General features: G+C 46.9%; 1 protein-coding gene across 1 annotated transcript; it reads right to left on the reverse strand.

Annotated features, from left to right (window-relative positions):
• Positions 1 to 9,891: 9,891 nt before the first annotated feature.
• Positions 9,892 to 11,355, reverse strand: LOC109411591 (small ribosomal subunit protein mS29). Its single transcript, XM_029855258.2, has 2 exons — positions 11,194 to 11,355; positions 9,892 to 11,121 (listed from the first exon to the last, which is right to left on the reverse strand). The coding sequence occupies exon 2, from the start codon at positions 11,101 to 11,103 to the stop codon at positions 9,940 to 9,942; it is 1,164 nt and encodes a 387-aa protein (XP_029711118.2). The 5' UTR covers positions 11,104 to 11,121; positions 11,194 to 11,355; the 3' UTR covers positions 9,892 to 9,939.
• Between the last annotated feature and the right edge of the window lie 1,602 nt (positions 11,356 to 12,957).

Consider the following 12,957-nt stretch of genomic DNA (forward strand, 5'->3'; position numbering starts at 1 on the left):
CAAGATAGCGTCTACGGTGGACCTCCCCTTCCGGAAGCCATACTGGTTGCTCGAAAGACCATTTACGCCCTCAGTGAACCTCAACAATCTATTGAGGATGATCTTTTCGAGCACCTTCCCCGCCGTGTCAATCAAGCATATTGGTCTATATGCCGACGGGTCTCTGGGTGGTTTCCTCGCCTTTGGCAATAGTACCAGGCTCTGCCTTTTCCAAGCTTCTGGGAAAACTCCCTCGTCCAGGCATTTCTGCATAGCAGACCTGAACATCTCGGGAGCCTCTGCAATAGCTACTTTTAAGGCCAGGTTCGGAACTCCGTCCGGACCTGGGGCCTTACCTAGGCTGAGGGACTTAGCTATCCCCGCAAGTTCCACATCGGTGACCTTCTCCTCATCGCCAGCCCCAGTCCCCGGCTGTCCTACGAAAGGAGGCCAAGGACTAGGATCATGACGCGGAAAAAGTCCTCCAATGATCCCCTCCAACATCTCTGGAGATTGCTCTGCAGGAGCCATCACACCTCTCGTCTTGGCCATAACGATCCTGTAGGCGTCACTCCACGGGTTCGTATTGGCACTCTGACAGAGACCCTCGAAGCAGACCTTTTTGCTTGCTCTTATCTAGGTCTTGAGCGTGGCTTTTGCAGCGGCGAACACCACCCGGCGTTCGTTTCGCTCTTCCTCTGATCGTGCTCGCTGCATCCGCCGCCTAGCCCGTAGGCAGGCGCGGCGCAGGTCCGCAATCGCGTCGGTCCACCAGTAAGCCGGTGGCCTCCCATTTCTAGGGTGGACTCGCCTAGGCATGGTCGCATCACACGCACGTGAAAGCACCGCTACCAGCTCGTCGCCGTCTAAACCGATTAAGTTTCGCTCACGGCGGAGCGCTTCCCTAAATACCTCTTCGTCGAAGTATGATGTCTTCCACCTACGAGGGCTTGGCCTTGGCCTAGCCGCCTCTTCTTCTATCCGCTGTCTGCTGTTGTTGTAGTCGATACTGTAGCGAACCGCCAGGTGGTCGCTGTGAGTGTAACCATCATCTACTCTCCAGTTCGAACTACTTGTTAGGCCAGGACTACAAAAGGTCACGTCAATAATTGACTCCGCTCCGTTTCGACTATAGGTACTTTTGGTACCGACGTTAACCAAGTCGACATCTAAGATGGCTGTAAATTTCCGCACTACAGTTTCGGCCGATTGCCGCAAAATTGCCTCCAGTCTGTTTTGGATGACACGAAGAAGACCCCGTTTACTTTGGCGACCACGAAGCCCTCATAGGTAGTAGACACCAACTCCTGCACGGAGTATTTGCCCGTCGTCCATATCGCCGCCATTTTCCTGGTCCCATCCGAGACCCAGTTGCCGTTGCCTACCCGCCGGTATGGGTCCGAAATGATGGCGATATCCGTCTCCCACTCAGAAACCGCCTGACAAAGCAGTTGCTGAGCCGCATCACAGTGGTTCAGGTTCAGCTGCGATATCTGCACTGTGATTTGCTGTTCACTGCGGCTTTCTTGAAGGCCGAGCACCCTGGACCACCCATCGGTGTCTGTTTTTCGAGGATTTCCCGGTACAGATCATGCAGATGGGCGAACTCGTGCAGCTTTGGGCCTTATGACCTTCAGCGCCGCATCGCCTACACAGTTTGCGCCTGTCGGGTCCTTTGCAGTCCCACGACTTGTGTCCTGGTTCCAGACACCTGAAGCAAACCTCTGGTGGCTCGTGGAATGTCAGGTGACATACACACCAGCCCACCTTTATACTCCCTACTTTAACGGACTTTTTAACATCCGCAACAGGTAGCTGAACCAAAGCTATCTGTGTCCCTGCTGGCCCTTTCCGTAGCTTAACTGCTGCAGCGGCCACCTGCACATCGCACTGTTGCCGCAGTGCCGTGACGAGCTCTTCCACTTCGGTGATCTCGTCAATGTCCTTGACCTTCAGAGTCGCCTCATGTGTCAGAGCCCTCATCTGCACACCCTCACCAAGGACCTCTTCTGCCAGCCTCCTATAGGCGGCGCCCTTGTGCTCCTTCTGGCGCTTCAGCTCCAGGATCATCTCGCCCGTACGAGTACGTCTAATACTGCGTACGTCAGCTCCAAGACCCTCAAGCTTGGCATCGCTTCGCATAGTCTTCAAGACGTCCGAGTACTTGGACTGTTCCGTCTTGATGACGATAGTGTCGCCTATCTCGCGTCTCTCAATACCGTCCACCCCCGTTGGTTTGAACGACACCTCTTGCAAACCAACGGGATTCATTTTTAAAAAATTTAATTTGAACTTCTAGTAGTCCTGTGGGCATCGAAAAACACACTGAAGGTAACCCTTTATGCTGTTTTGTTTTGATTCTGCGTTCCGTTTCACCCCGTGTCATGAGCAGAATGACGTTTGAACCATTTTTAGTTTGAACGATGTGCATATTAAAGGGGGTCAAATTAAGAAGTGTTCAGATTAGATGAGGTAAAACCAACGGGGGCAGACGGTATAGGCTTCTTGATCCAACGAAAGTCGTCCTTCTCTAGCAATTCCCAGGCAGTGCGTGGCTTCTCCAAGATTTTTTATTTCGAACTTCTTCATCAGATATTGCTTCTTCTTCATCTTCAAAGCGCGATTGTTCGTGATAATTAGTAGGTCCTCCAAATAAATCGTTCCATACGCGGCTTGACTGTTGAACCATGTACAATTCCTCATCGCCAAGTTCACTCTGCAAGAAGGTAGTTACCACGTTTATCTAGTCCACATCGAGGTAAAACTTCACCGCCAACGCCATGAGATAACAAATCGTTCGTATCGTACCACCGGAGAATACGCCTCTTTGTAGTCAACGCCGGGATTCTACGAGCAGCCTTTGACCACCAGTTTTGCCTTGTACCGCTTTCATCGGAACCTCACTTGATCGTAAATACCTACTTGTTACGGATTGCCTTACGGCGTTCGGGAATATCGGTCAGTGCCCATATCCGATTCTAGTTCCGGTCTAGTTCATACGCACGGTAGCCATTGGTATCTTCACAGTATCCAACAAACATACCTTTTTCGGCCTTCGAATCGAACTTCCTACACTTGACCTTCGGGGCATGGACCACCACATTAGATCCGAAAATTCTCAAACGCTCAAAGTTTGGTTTCCTTCCCGTTCACATTTCTTCTGAGGTTTTTCCTCCAACGGACCTGGTTGGAGAACGGCTCACCAGCTACGCTCCCGTCGACACCGTTTCTTTTATTTAGTTAACATCAAATTCATGATAATACTGAATCAACAATTTGCCGCCATAATACTCGATTTGCAACTGCAGCTCTCCAACGTCGGTCACGCCCAACACTCGCCAGATCACGCTCCACCTGGTCCGCCCATCGTGCTCTCTACGCTCCACGCCTTCTTGTATCAACCGGATGGTTAGCAAACACCAACTTTGCAGGGTTGTTGTCCGGCATTCTTGCAACATGCCCTGCCCATCGTATCCTTCCGGCTTTGGCCACTTTCTGGATGCTGGGTTCGCCGTAGAGTGCAGCGAGCTCGTGGTTCATCCTTCTCCGCCCCACGCCGTTCTCCTGCACGCCGCCGAAGATCGTCCTTAGCACCCGTCGCTCGAAAACTCCGAGTGCTTGCAGGTCCTCCTCGAGCATCGTCCATGTCTCGTGTCCGTAGAGAACCACCGGTCTTATTAACGTCTTGTACATGGTACATTTGGTGCGGGGGTGAATCTTTTTTGACCGCAGCTTCTTCTGGAGCCCATAGTAGGCACCACTTCCACTGATGATGCGCCTTCGCATTTCACGGCTCACGTTATTGTCAGCCGTTAGCAAGGAACTTCTACCACCTCGAAAGTATCCCCGTCTATCGTAACATTGCTGCCAAGGCTTGTCCTGTCTCGCACAGTCCCACCTACCAGCATGTACTTTGTCTTAGCCGCATTCACCACCAGTGCGACCTTTGCTGCTTCACGTTTCAGGCGGGTGTACTGTTCTGCCACCGTTCGAAATGTTCTAGTAATAATATCCATGTCATCCACAAAACAGACAAATTGGCTGGATTTCGTGAAGATCGTACCCCGGCGCACCTTCCAGGGCGATGTTGAATAGTAGGCAGGAAAGTCCATCACCTTGTCGTAGTCCCCGTCGAGATTCAAATGAACTGGATAGTTCACCCGAAATCCTTACGCTGTTCTGCACACCGTCCATCGTTGCTTTTATCAGTCTAGTCAGCTTCCCGGGAAAGCTGTTCTCGTCCCGTCGACACCGCTTCTGCCCAAAACTCTTTCATCAAATACGCTTCATTCAACAGACATCGAGTTTTATCCACCAAGGTAGGATTCAACCTTTCCACTCTGGTGAATACGGACATGTCTTCTGATGACGGATCCAATCTTTCTGCAAGGCCTTGTGGAATTCTTCGTTGACGTATTCTAGCCCATTGTCGGTTCTTGATTTTCCTACCGGTTTGACGCTCCGCCTTTGCTTCAAACACCTGATTTTTCTTCCGCAGGCAATACACGACACACTTGCTCGCTTCATCCACGGAAAAATAACGACTGCAACCCAACGACGACACTTCTATCGATCCACACAGGTCCGCCAGAATGCACCAGTTTCAGTCCTTGTGACGCCCTAGTTTTACTTGACTGGAATGGTAGACGGGCTTGCTTGCCTTCCAAACACGTCACGCAATGCGTCAACCGCTCGTTTGGGAACTCAACACCTTCGGAAGACTTTCTCAATTGCATCAAACTCGTCTCAGGTGACCCAACCGGTGATGCCACAGCTCGATTTTGTTGGCCAGGAACGTCCTTTCCGGCTGGACCAGACGATATGGTCAGCCTTTCTCAACTCCAGAAACTACCAGTTGGCCATCCTCGCCTATAACTACGCACTTGTCTGCCGAGAAAACAACGGCGTAGCCGCGTTTGCACATGGTACTCACAGGTTCGTTGCTAAGTCTGGGATCTTCAACACGCCGCTGACATCAATCAAGCCATTTAGACTACGCAGGGCAACGACTGACGTGCTCCGGGCATTTGGCAGCGAAATGGTCTTGCTTTCCACAGTTAAAACATGCCTTCTCTGCCTTCGACTCACCCGGATACGTGCTTCACTCCGTCCTGCGAGTGTAGAGAGAGCTCCGTCATCGCTACATGCTTTCGGATCTCTTTCCTTCTTGACATCTTGTAGGATCTTCGCTTTGACCGCATCTGACGTTAGTTTCGCTCCAGAAGTCTCCAGAAGTCCACCTTGAACCCAGCTTGTTGCGCTATCGAGCCGGTTCGAGGTAAGTTTGCGCAGGAGTCCAATTTTCCGGATCAAACCAGAGTCTTGAAAAACTTCGGTCAGCTTCTTCCAAGCTTCAGCTGCATCGGCCGCATCTTGAACCAGGCTACCGTACACAACACCTAGCATCCACTTCCAGCGATCCTTGCTTGAATACACTTTGGAGTTCTCGGTTGAGCTTCAGTTTCTGACAGACACACAGAAATGTTGGTCGTTGGAAATCCACAGTAGTCCTCATAGAACGTCCGAGGTGATTCCTCGTCCAGAACGGCGGATGGTGTTGATCTTTAGATGTGTGGGAACGTTTGACGAGCAGTTGAAGTCGACGGTATTTTTCTTCTTCGTCTTCTTCTTCTTCTTCTTTATGGCTCGACGTCCCCACTGAAACTTGGCCTGCTTCGCTAAAACTTAGTGTTCTTTGAGCACTTCCACAGTCATTAATTGAAGGGCTTTCTTTGCCTGCCATTGAGGCAAGCACAATGATACACTATGCCCAGGGAGTCGAGAAAATTTTCTCGACCGGAACGGGAATCGAACCCGCCGTTTCCGGATTGGCGATCCATAGCCTTAACCACTAGGCTAACTGGAGACCCCAGTTTCGACGTTTCTCCTCCTCCAATAATTGTGGTGCACAAATGGGCGACTCCTATCCTAGTTCCTCGCAAACCCTGAGCTCTCTTAGGAATTAGTTTCCATTGTTACAACCTCTAATAACCACCGTTGGTATACCGAACCAAGCAAAACATTCATGAAGGAAGAAAATCATTGTTGAGCTTGTTGGCGATCGCCTCTTCAGAATTTCGGGGCATTTCTATGAGTCCACCACAACCAGGTAATGTTATCCTTCGAAGGGATCAGCAAAATCCTGATGAAGCCGTTGGTACAGCTTGAACATTGAAATACGTAGTCAGCAAAGTCAATATCGATTCTCGGAAAGAAAACAATCCCTCGTGCAGTCGCCTTCTATCTTTTCGAAGGCACCAAGCAATCATGGAACCACCAAATCATAGACTACGATTCCCGGTGAGTCTAGAATAGTTTAACTTTAGCTTCACAGATAGTTTCAGCAGGTTTTAGCGCGCTTTTGCCAACCGTTTTTTAAGTAGAATACCTATCACCTTCTTCAAAACTGGATCTTTTGTCGTAGCATTTCGGACCCCCTCGGAAGTAGGATTCTATAGCGTATCTAGCAGACCGGAAGTGGCATCAACTTTGATATGGACCATAGTAATAACCGCTTTCTCGTCAGGCTTCTCGTGGTTGTTGATGACTGAAAACACTGACACTGAAAACACGTTTGCCTGCGAATTTGGTGAAAATGTCTTCTGAAGTTGGTAGAGCGTAGTGGGCCTCATTGAGTCCAGTGGGACAATCGGCGCAATTACGAACCTTTACGCCAGGCTTCTTGTCGACAATGATCGGGGCTGCCCAATCCGAAAAATCTATGAGTGTTATGATGTTCAAGCTTTGGAGTCTGTCCAGTTCTTCTTCGACTTTTTGAGTAACATGGAATGGGTCGCTTTGGCCGGAAAACTGGCTGCACATCTGGTCTCAGGGTTGGGCTGATTTTCGTTTTAGTGCAGTGATCCAATATGTTCTGGAAGTCTTCCGGAAACCGTGTAACGAAATGGGCAGAACAGTTTTGATCTAAGATCAAATGCGTCCATCCAATCTAAACTGAACACGTTGAGACCTATGACTAAAAAAGAAATGATGTAGCAATGCAGCTTCAGAGGTACATCGTTGGTGGTGACTCGTTGTGAATTCTCCTAATAGTTCCAAACGTTGAAGTCGCTTCCATTCGAGTGGATTTGATAGCACGTTTGTTCATTTTCTCCCAGGTTTCCTGTTTGATCACGACGCCAGCACGGAGATGGAAGAATTTTACCGTCTTGTGTTTTAGCCTTTGACTACTTCTGACCTTAAACTGACAAACCATCTAAAACACTGAAGATAAATGTTTCTTCTCGACCAACGCCGTATCATGCTTCAGGTTAATAGACCTTGGAATTCAGTTACCAATCCTTCGATATTGGTATCGATCGTCTGTATTAGACTCGAGCTTTGATAAAAGTCTTTGCAAATTTCAGGTCACAGATTAAAACAATGCTTTTGAATTGGATGACAGAAAGTTTCTGTAGTTCAAATTCCTCGCACTTCCGGTTGACGGTACCAGCATAGATAGGTGCCGAAATCATCCGCTTCATTCTTGACCATTGTAGCGCTTGCTGAAAATAGACCTCTGCTGTCCCAACATTGTCTTCATCTTCTCCACAACTTGATGGAATGTATAATCGTGTGGGTGGCTCGACAGGAGATAGTTCAAAACTTTCTCGTGAACGGAAACGCTGAGGTTGCGGAGCAAAAACCGCACTTTTGCCGGGTCGTCCAGGTTTCTACTGTCTAGTCTGAAGAGGTCTGCGTATTTAGAGAACCGGCGGTCGAATGTTAATCCGTTTTCTAAATCGAAGTGGAATGCTTTAATGATTCTATGAAGAATGAATGAAAGAACTTCCACTTGTTTGAAGTTTGGTATACCTAGGCTTACATGATTGCAAAGTGCTGCACCTTGATAGCAGAAATCCTTACAAGAACTCTAGTAGAAATCTCTGGAATAACATCTGTAGATATTGAATTTGCGAAACCGTTTCCCTAAATCTGATTGCATATACTCTGTAAACTAGATTAAAATTTCTAAACTCTGTATGACAGGAGGGCCTATTATTACGAAGCCCTCTCCCACATTTTTCAGAGATGAACCAGCCAAGAAATGTGCTGAAAATCTCTTTAATAAAGATAATAATAATAATAAATAACTTTTGTAGAAACTGTGGGAAAAATTGCGAGAAGATCTTCTGGGGAAGTACCAAGAGGAATACTGGAAGGAGTTGCGGAATGTTTTCGAGAGAAATTCCGAGAGAAAATCTAGGAGAAGTTCCGCGATAACATCTGAGAGATGTTCTGAGATAAACTCTCGAATGAATACAGCAAAAAAAAATCCACCGAAATTTGTTTGAGGAAATTGCAGTAGGAACTCCGAAAAACATCTTACAAATGGCTTTCCGCAAATATCTGCTACTTCCACCACTGGCATTACAGTCCTAAATAAATATGAAAGCTAGTAAAGATAGGACTGTTATGCGAGTGGGGCAGTCTAGAAACGCTCGTCTTGTTCCTTTAGCACGGGTTTCCAGATTCCTTCTCGATTATTAGTAAAATCATCTTGAAGTATCTTCACGGAACTACAAGCTTCCAGTAAGAACCGTCCAAGTGGTTGTCATCCCCGTGTTCCATCCTTGCTGACAACAATAAGAAGAGTGCATGAGAAATAACTAATCAATTCTGAGTTTACCCTTGCCACCGTGTACGGCGAACCCAACATCCTGAATGTGGCTAAATCTGGATGAATACGGTGATCAAGGCATGTAGGTAGCATCCAGAGCAAGGTAAGTATAAGGAAGGTAATCCAATATGCCAGATTACACAATCCGCCATATTGGAAAAGTGAACGACAGCTGGCAAGTTTGTTTTGGTTTTTGGGCTATTTGAGATGTAGCAAGCCATGATTGGAAATCTGACAGAATTTCATCGGGGATTGTAGGATGGTACGAAAATTTCTGAAAAGGTGGATGAATGAAATATCTATTGGTCCGCCTTTTTAGAAGTTTTCGTAAAGAAAGTTTTAATTTCTTAATATAATGGAATCACCTGATAATGAGCCATAGTTTCTACCTGTTTCTACCACCCAGTACATAATCGATTAAGGATGCAACTAATTTGTCTGGTAGTATGTGTATTCCGCTGAATCAAAAAAAAAAAATGCTCTCACTGGGCAGCAATTTGAGGACAGATAATCCCATTACGCCGAGCCGAAACCGTGTGGGTTTCGGCCGTGCCCCGGTCACCGATTTCTAGCATTCGATTACAATGGCGTGTGTCACATCACACCGTGACGGGGCTCGATCGAGCCCCGACCGGGCTAGTGAGAACGCCATAGATATCGTTAGAAAGAAATCGATGATCGGGACTCGGCCGGTGAAGTGCGGAGAGCGCCTAATCCATCGTTCAGTGTACTCTACTGGGGGTCCTGGACGTGTATTTTTGAAGCCAAAAATTTGAAGGACACCTCAAGCCAGAACAATAATAGCTATCGCACCATCGTGCCGTGACCACTGGAAGCGCTGGGGTTTTAACATTTTTTAACATTTAACACTTATTCTGATGCTCAACAAGTTTGTAATTCCAATACTTTCTACATACATTATTAACTCAATACCAGGTAAAACAAAGAAAAACTGCTGCTAGTCTCTGCTGGCTTGTCATTGATTTTTTTTTTCAATTGACCAGAGATAAACAAACAATACCTAGCAACCCTAGCAACCCCGTCGACAACGATAAGGCGCAGTGTACACAAACTCGCCAGCTGCCAACTGCCGATCTCCCGCTACACACCTCTCCCCTCATCCACTGATTGATGATATGCTTGTACCTTCCTTAAACTTACCTTGATCCAGAGTGTAGGCAAGCACCAAGATGACCAACAATAGTTAATTAATATGGATGCTTTGCCACTTTAACTCTAAGGAGCATACCCAAGACTTCTTCAAACCAGGAGACCATTTGGAAATACGTTACCTCATTCCTAAACTTTATTCACCGATCCACACAAATCAGCGCACCATTCTACAAGCTCGCACACAGCTCCATCAGTTTGAACGGATTGCGCCCGCTCAGAAACTCCAACTCCTTATCGAATCCCGACTCCGTCTGTTGAATCCACTTTCGGTTCAGATAGTACTGCACGCAGCTGTAGTATTCCTCCTCGGTGTAATTGTCCACCCGGATCGGCACAAACGGATCCAGATGCTCGAAGCCCTCCCTCCTCAGCTGATACATGGGAAGTTCCGACTCCATGCGGTCCTCTGTAAGGGCCATTCGATCCACGGCCAGGATGCAGACGCCGTTGGACCAATCGGGCCGCGTAATGTCCAAGAATGGCTTGGTCAAGGTCACTTTGTCCGGCGTCACCCGGACCTTGTTCTCCGTCGTAATCCGGGTGTGCGGGTGGAAGAATGCGTTGAACCCATCGACAACTACCATGGTTTTAGCCTTGCCTTCGCTGGATTGCTGCTTTAGTTCCCCCAGAAGGGCCGCAATCGCGTCACAGGAAAACTTGGCCCGGTTTATGCCGTGGTCGATCAGCTCCAGCATCGGGGCCCCCGCCGGAGTCGTTTCCCGCTTAGTCCACACGTAGTCCCGGCTGACCTTGAGATCCAGCTTACTCAACAGTTTGGCGTTCTGGTTCTTGAAGTGCATCAACCACGCAGCGCCGTCCAGCGGCAAATCCAGACAGCCCTCGTGGGTGGTCGAGTTGGCCGTTTCCTTAACCCGTTTCATCCAGTTGGCCACCCAGGGAACGTGCACCAGCAAAAACTCACGGCTGTATCCGTAGTGCAGCATGTGAGCCAGGACGAGCGACTTTCCGACGCCATCCTTCCCGTACAGCACGAACCGATTGGCCGGTTTACTGTAATCAGCCCCGTTCATATAGTTGATAATCTCGACAGCCGGTTCCCGCACCATCAGACAAGTCTCATTGAAAGTTTTGATCTGCTTCTCGAACGTCTTCGGAAATCCACCGTAGGAAAAGACCTGCTTCCGGACGTCGACTGGGACCGTGTAGAACCGGGACAGGTGGCTGCTGTTGTGCGCCGCCGGATTGGATTCACCGGTGCGGAAATCATCCAGTTTGGTTTGCTGTGGCGAGACGGCCGTCGAGAGGGGAGCTTTCAAGCATGCCGAAGCCCTTGTTAGCAGTCCCGAAGAAGCCGTGCGACGAAGGAACATTGTTGCGTAAACCCGATGCTGAAGAGAGGGTACGTAATTACGCGTGAAAATGCGGGTTTTATGTATAACTGATTGTAGAATTATACTCACGATGAATTCAGCAAACGAATCCGCTAAATAGTTGGAATAATAACAATCGTTTTGCACTAATAAAACACTATTTTAAACAAACATTACGAGTCTCACGTTTCAGCAAAATCTGCCGATTTTGAACAGCACGTCGAAGTTTTGACAGTTCTCTCTGATTTTGATTTTGTTCTCTCATCAGGGCAAAGAGAGCGAATCAAACGAATCAAAACAAACGGAAAACACAAACGGGGGATCCCTCGTCCGTTGTTTGTTTTTTCTTCCCAGGGTTGGAGTCAGCTATAAAAAAAAATGAAACGGTTCTCAAATTAGACTTTTGAACAGAGAAATGGGTTCTTTAGGGGTAATGCGGATTATTTCATAATCGGATTCTACTCCCAAAAATTAGTCGAAATCCAATATTTCATAAATTTTGGAGTTCGGGAACTATTTTTAAATTGCATTTAAAGTTTGTATGGGGATTTTTTTTCGTTCTGGTCGAACTGTCACTTTATCGATTTAACTGTCATTCTATCCACGAAAATTAAAACTGTTTTGTTTTTTTAAACCACCAAAACAAAGGCTTTAGAATCCAATATAACTTAATTATTAGGCGTCCGATTTAAATGTGGTCTTCGACAAAGTTGTAGCTGATAGAGTAGTCTAGGAGTACCAAGGGTCAAATAACGCTCTAGGGCACTTGAGAGAATACTACGGTCAATAGGGTCAATAGTCTATTTTATGTGGCTAGTCAAACGACAGAAGTCTGCGCGCTGATGTTTACGTTTTCAATCATCATCCGGTTGAACCGCGCAAGCCAAGAGTTGTTTTCCAAACTTGCTAAAACAAAAATCAGAATTTTTATCGAAATTCTTTTCATATACTCTCGACGAGTCAATCGCAACGAAAAAAGTATCTGATAAATTATTGAGATTTGTATTGATTATTCAACTGCTTTTGAGCCTTTTTTTGCACAAATTTCTCTCATTTCTCCAATTGGGTTTTTAAATTTGAAAAATATATTGATTTGTCCTTGACCTGATGTATGGCTTAAGCTGGCAGGTTGCCGTATTATTTGAAAAATAAATGTAAATGTAAATGTAAATGTAAATTTTTTGATTTTATACGAAAGAGCACCTTTTTCTGAGCCACTATGATTTTTTTCAGATTTTTAGAACCTTATTTTGGTGCCTAAAATCAATTTCAAAGCAATTTTTTGAAATCACCTTTTGACAGCTGGGCAACTGTTTGACAGCTCCGCCCAGTACAAAATACGACGAGGGGTGATTCGACAAATCGCTCCCATACAAACTTCAAACTGATTTCTAAATAGGTTCCCGGGCTCTGTGAAGTTTGGTATTTCACTGGGATGGAATCACCCCTCACGTGCAGCACACACAACTTACCCAGGCTGACGTCGGTTCGCAAGTGGCAAGAGTGAACGCGGTTGGGTGACGCCTGAAGTTGTTGCTACGCAAGCAGGGATGCTAACATTGTCTGCTTGACAGTTCGCATCACATTCAAATGCGCTATATCGCCTGCTGTGATCAATCTCCTTTCCACAGCTTTATGCAGTACATCTTATATCTCACATCCTTCTTCTACTCTAAAGAAGTTTTACACATTTTTAACAAAAAAAAATGGATTTCCGTATCTCAATTTGGAGTGTTTACTTACAACGATTTAACATATTGCGGAGATTCCACCTGTTTAGACTCCTGCGCGAAAATTAGTTGCGTGGGCCCACAGATATAAAACCAGACCGCGTCCTGGTGAATATTTTACGCT

This window comes from Aedes albopictus, chromosome 1, assembly GCF_035046485.1.
Source record: "Aedes albopictus strain Foshan chromosome 1, AalbF5, whole genome shotgun sequence".
Taxonomy (NCBI): domain Eukaryota; kingdom Metazoa; phylum Arthropoda; class Insecta; order Diptera; family Culicidae; genus Aedes; species Aedes albopictus.

Excerpts from the sequence above, each read along its gene's own strand:
- LOC109411591 (XM_029855258.2), bottom strand. The coding sequence starts at position 11,103 with ATGTTCCTTCGTCGCACGGCTTCTTCGGGACTGCTAACAAGGGCTTCG.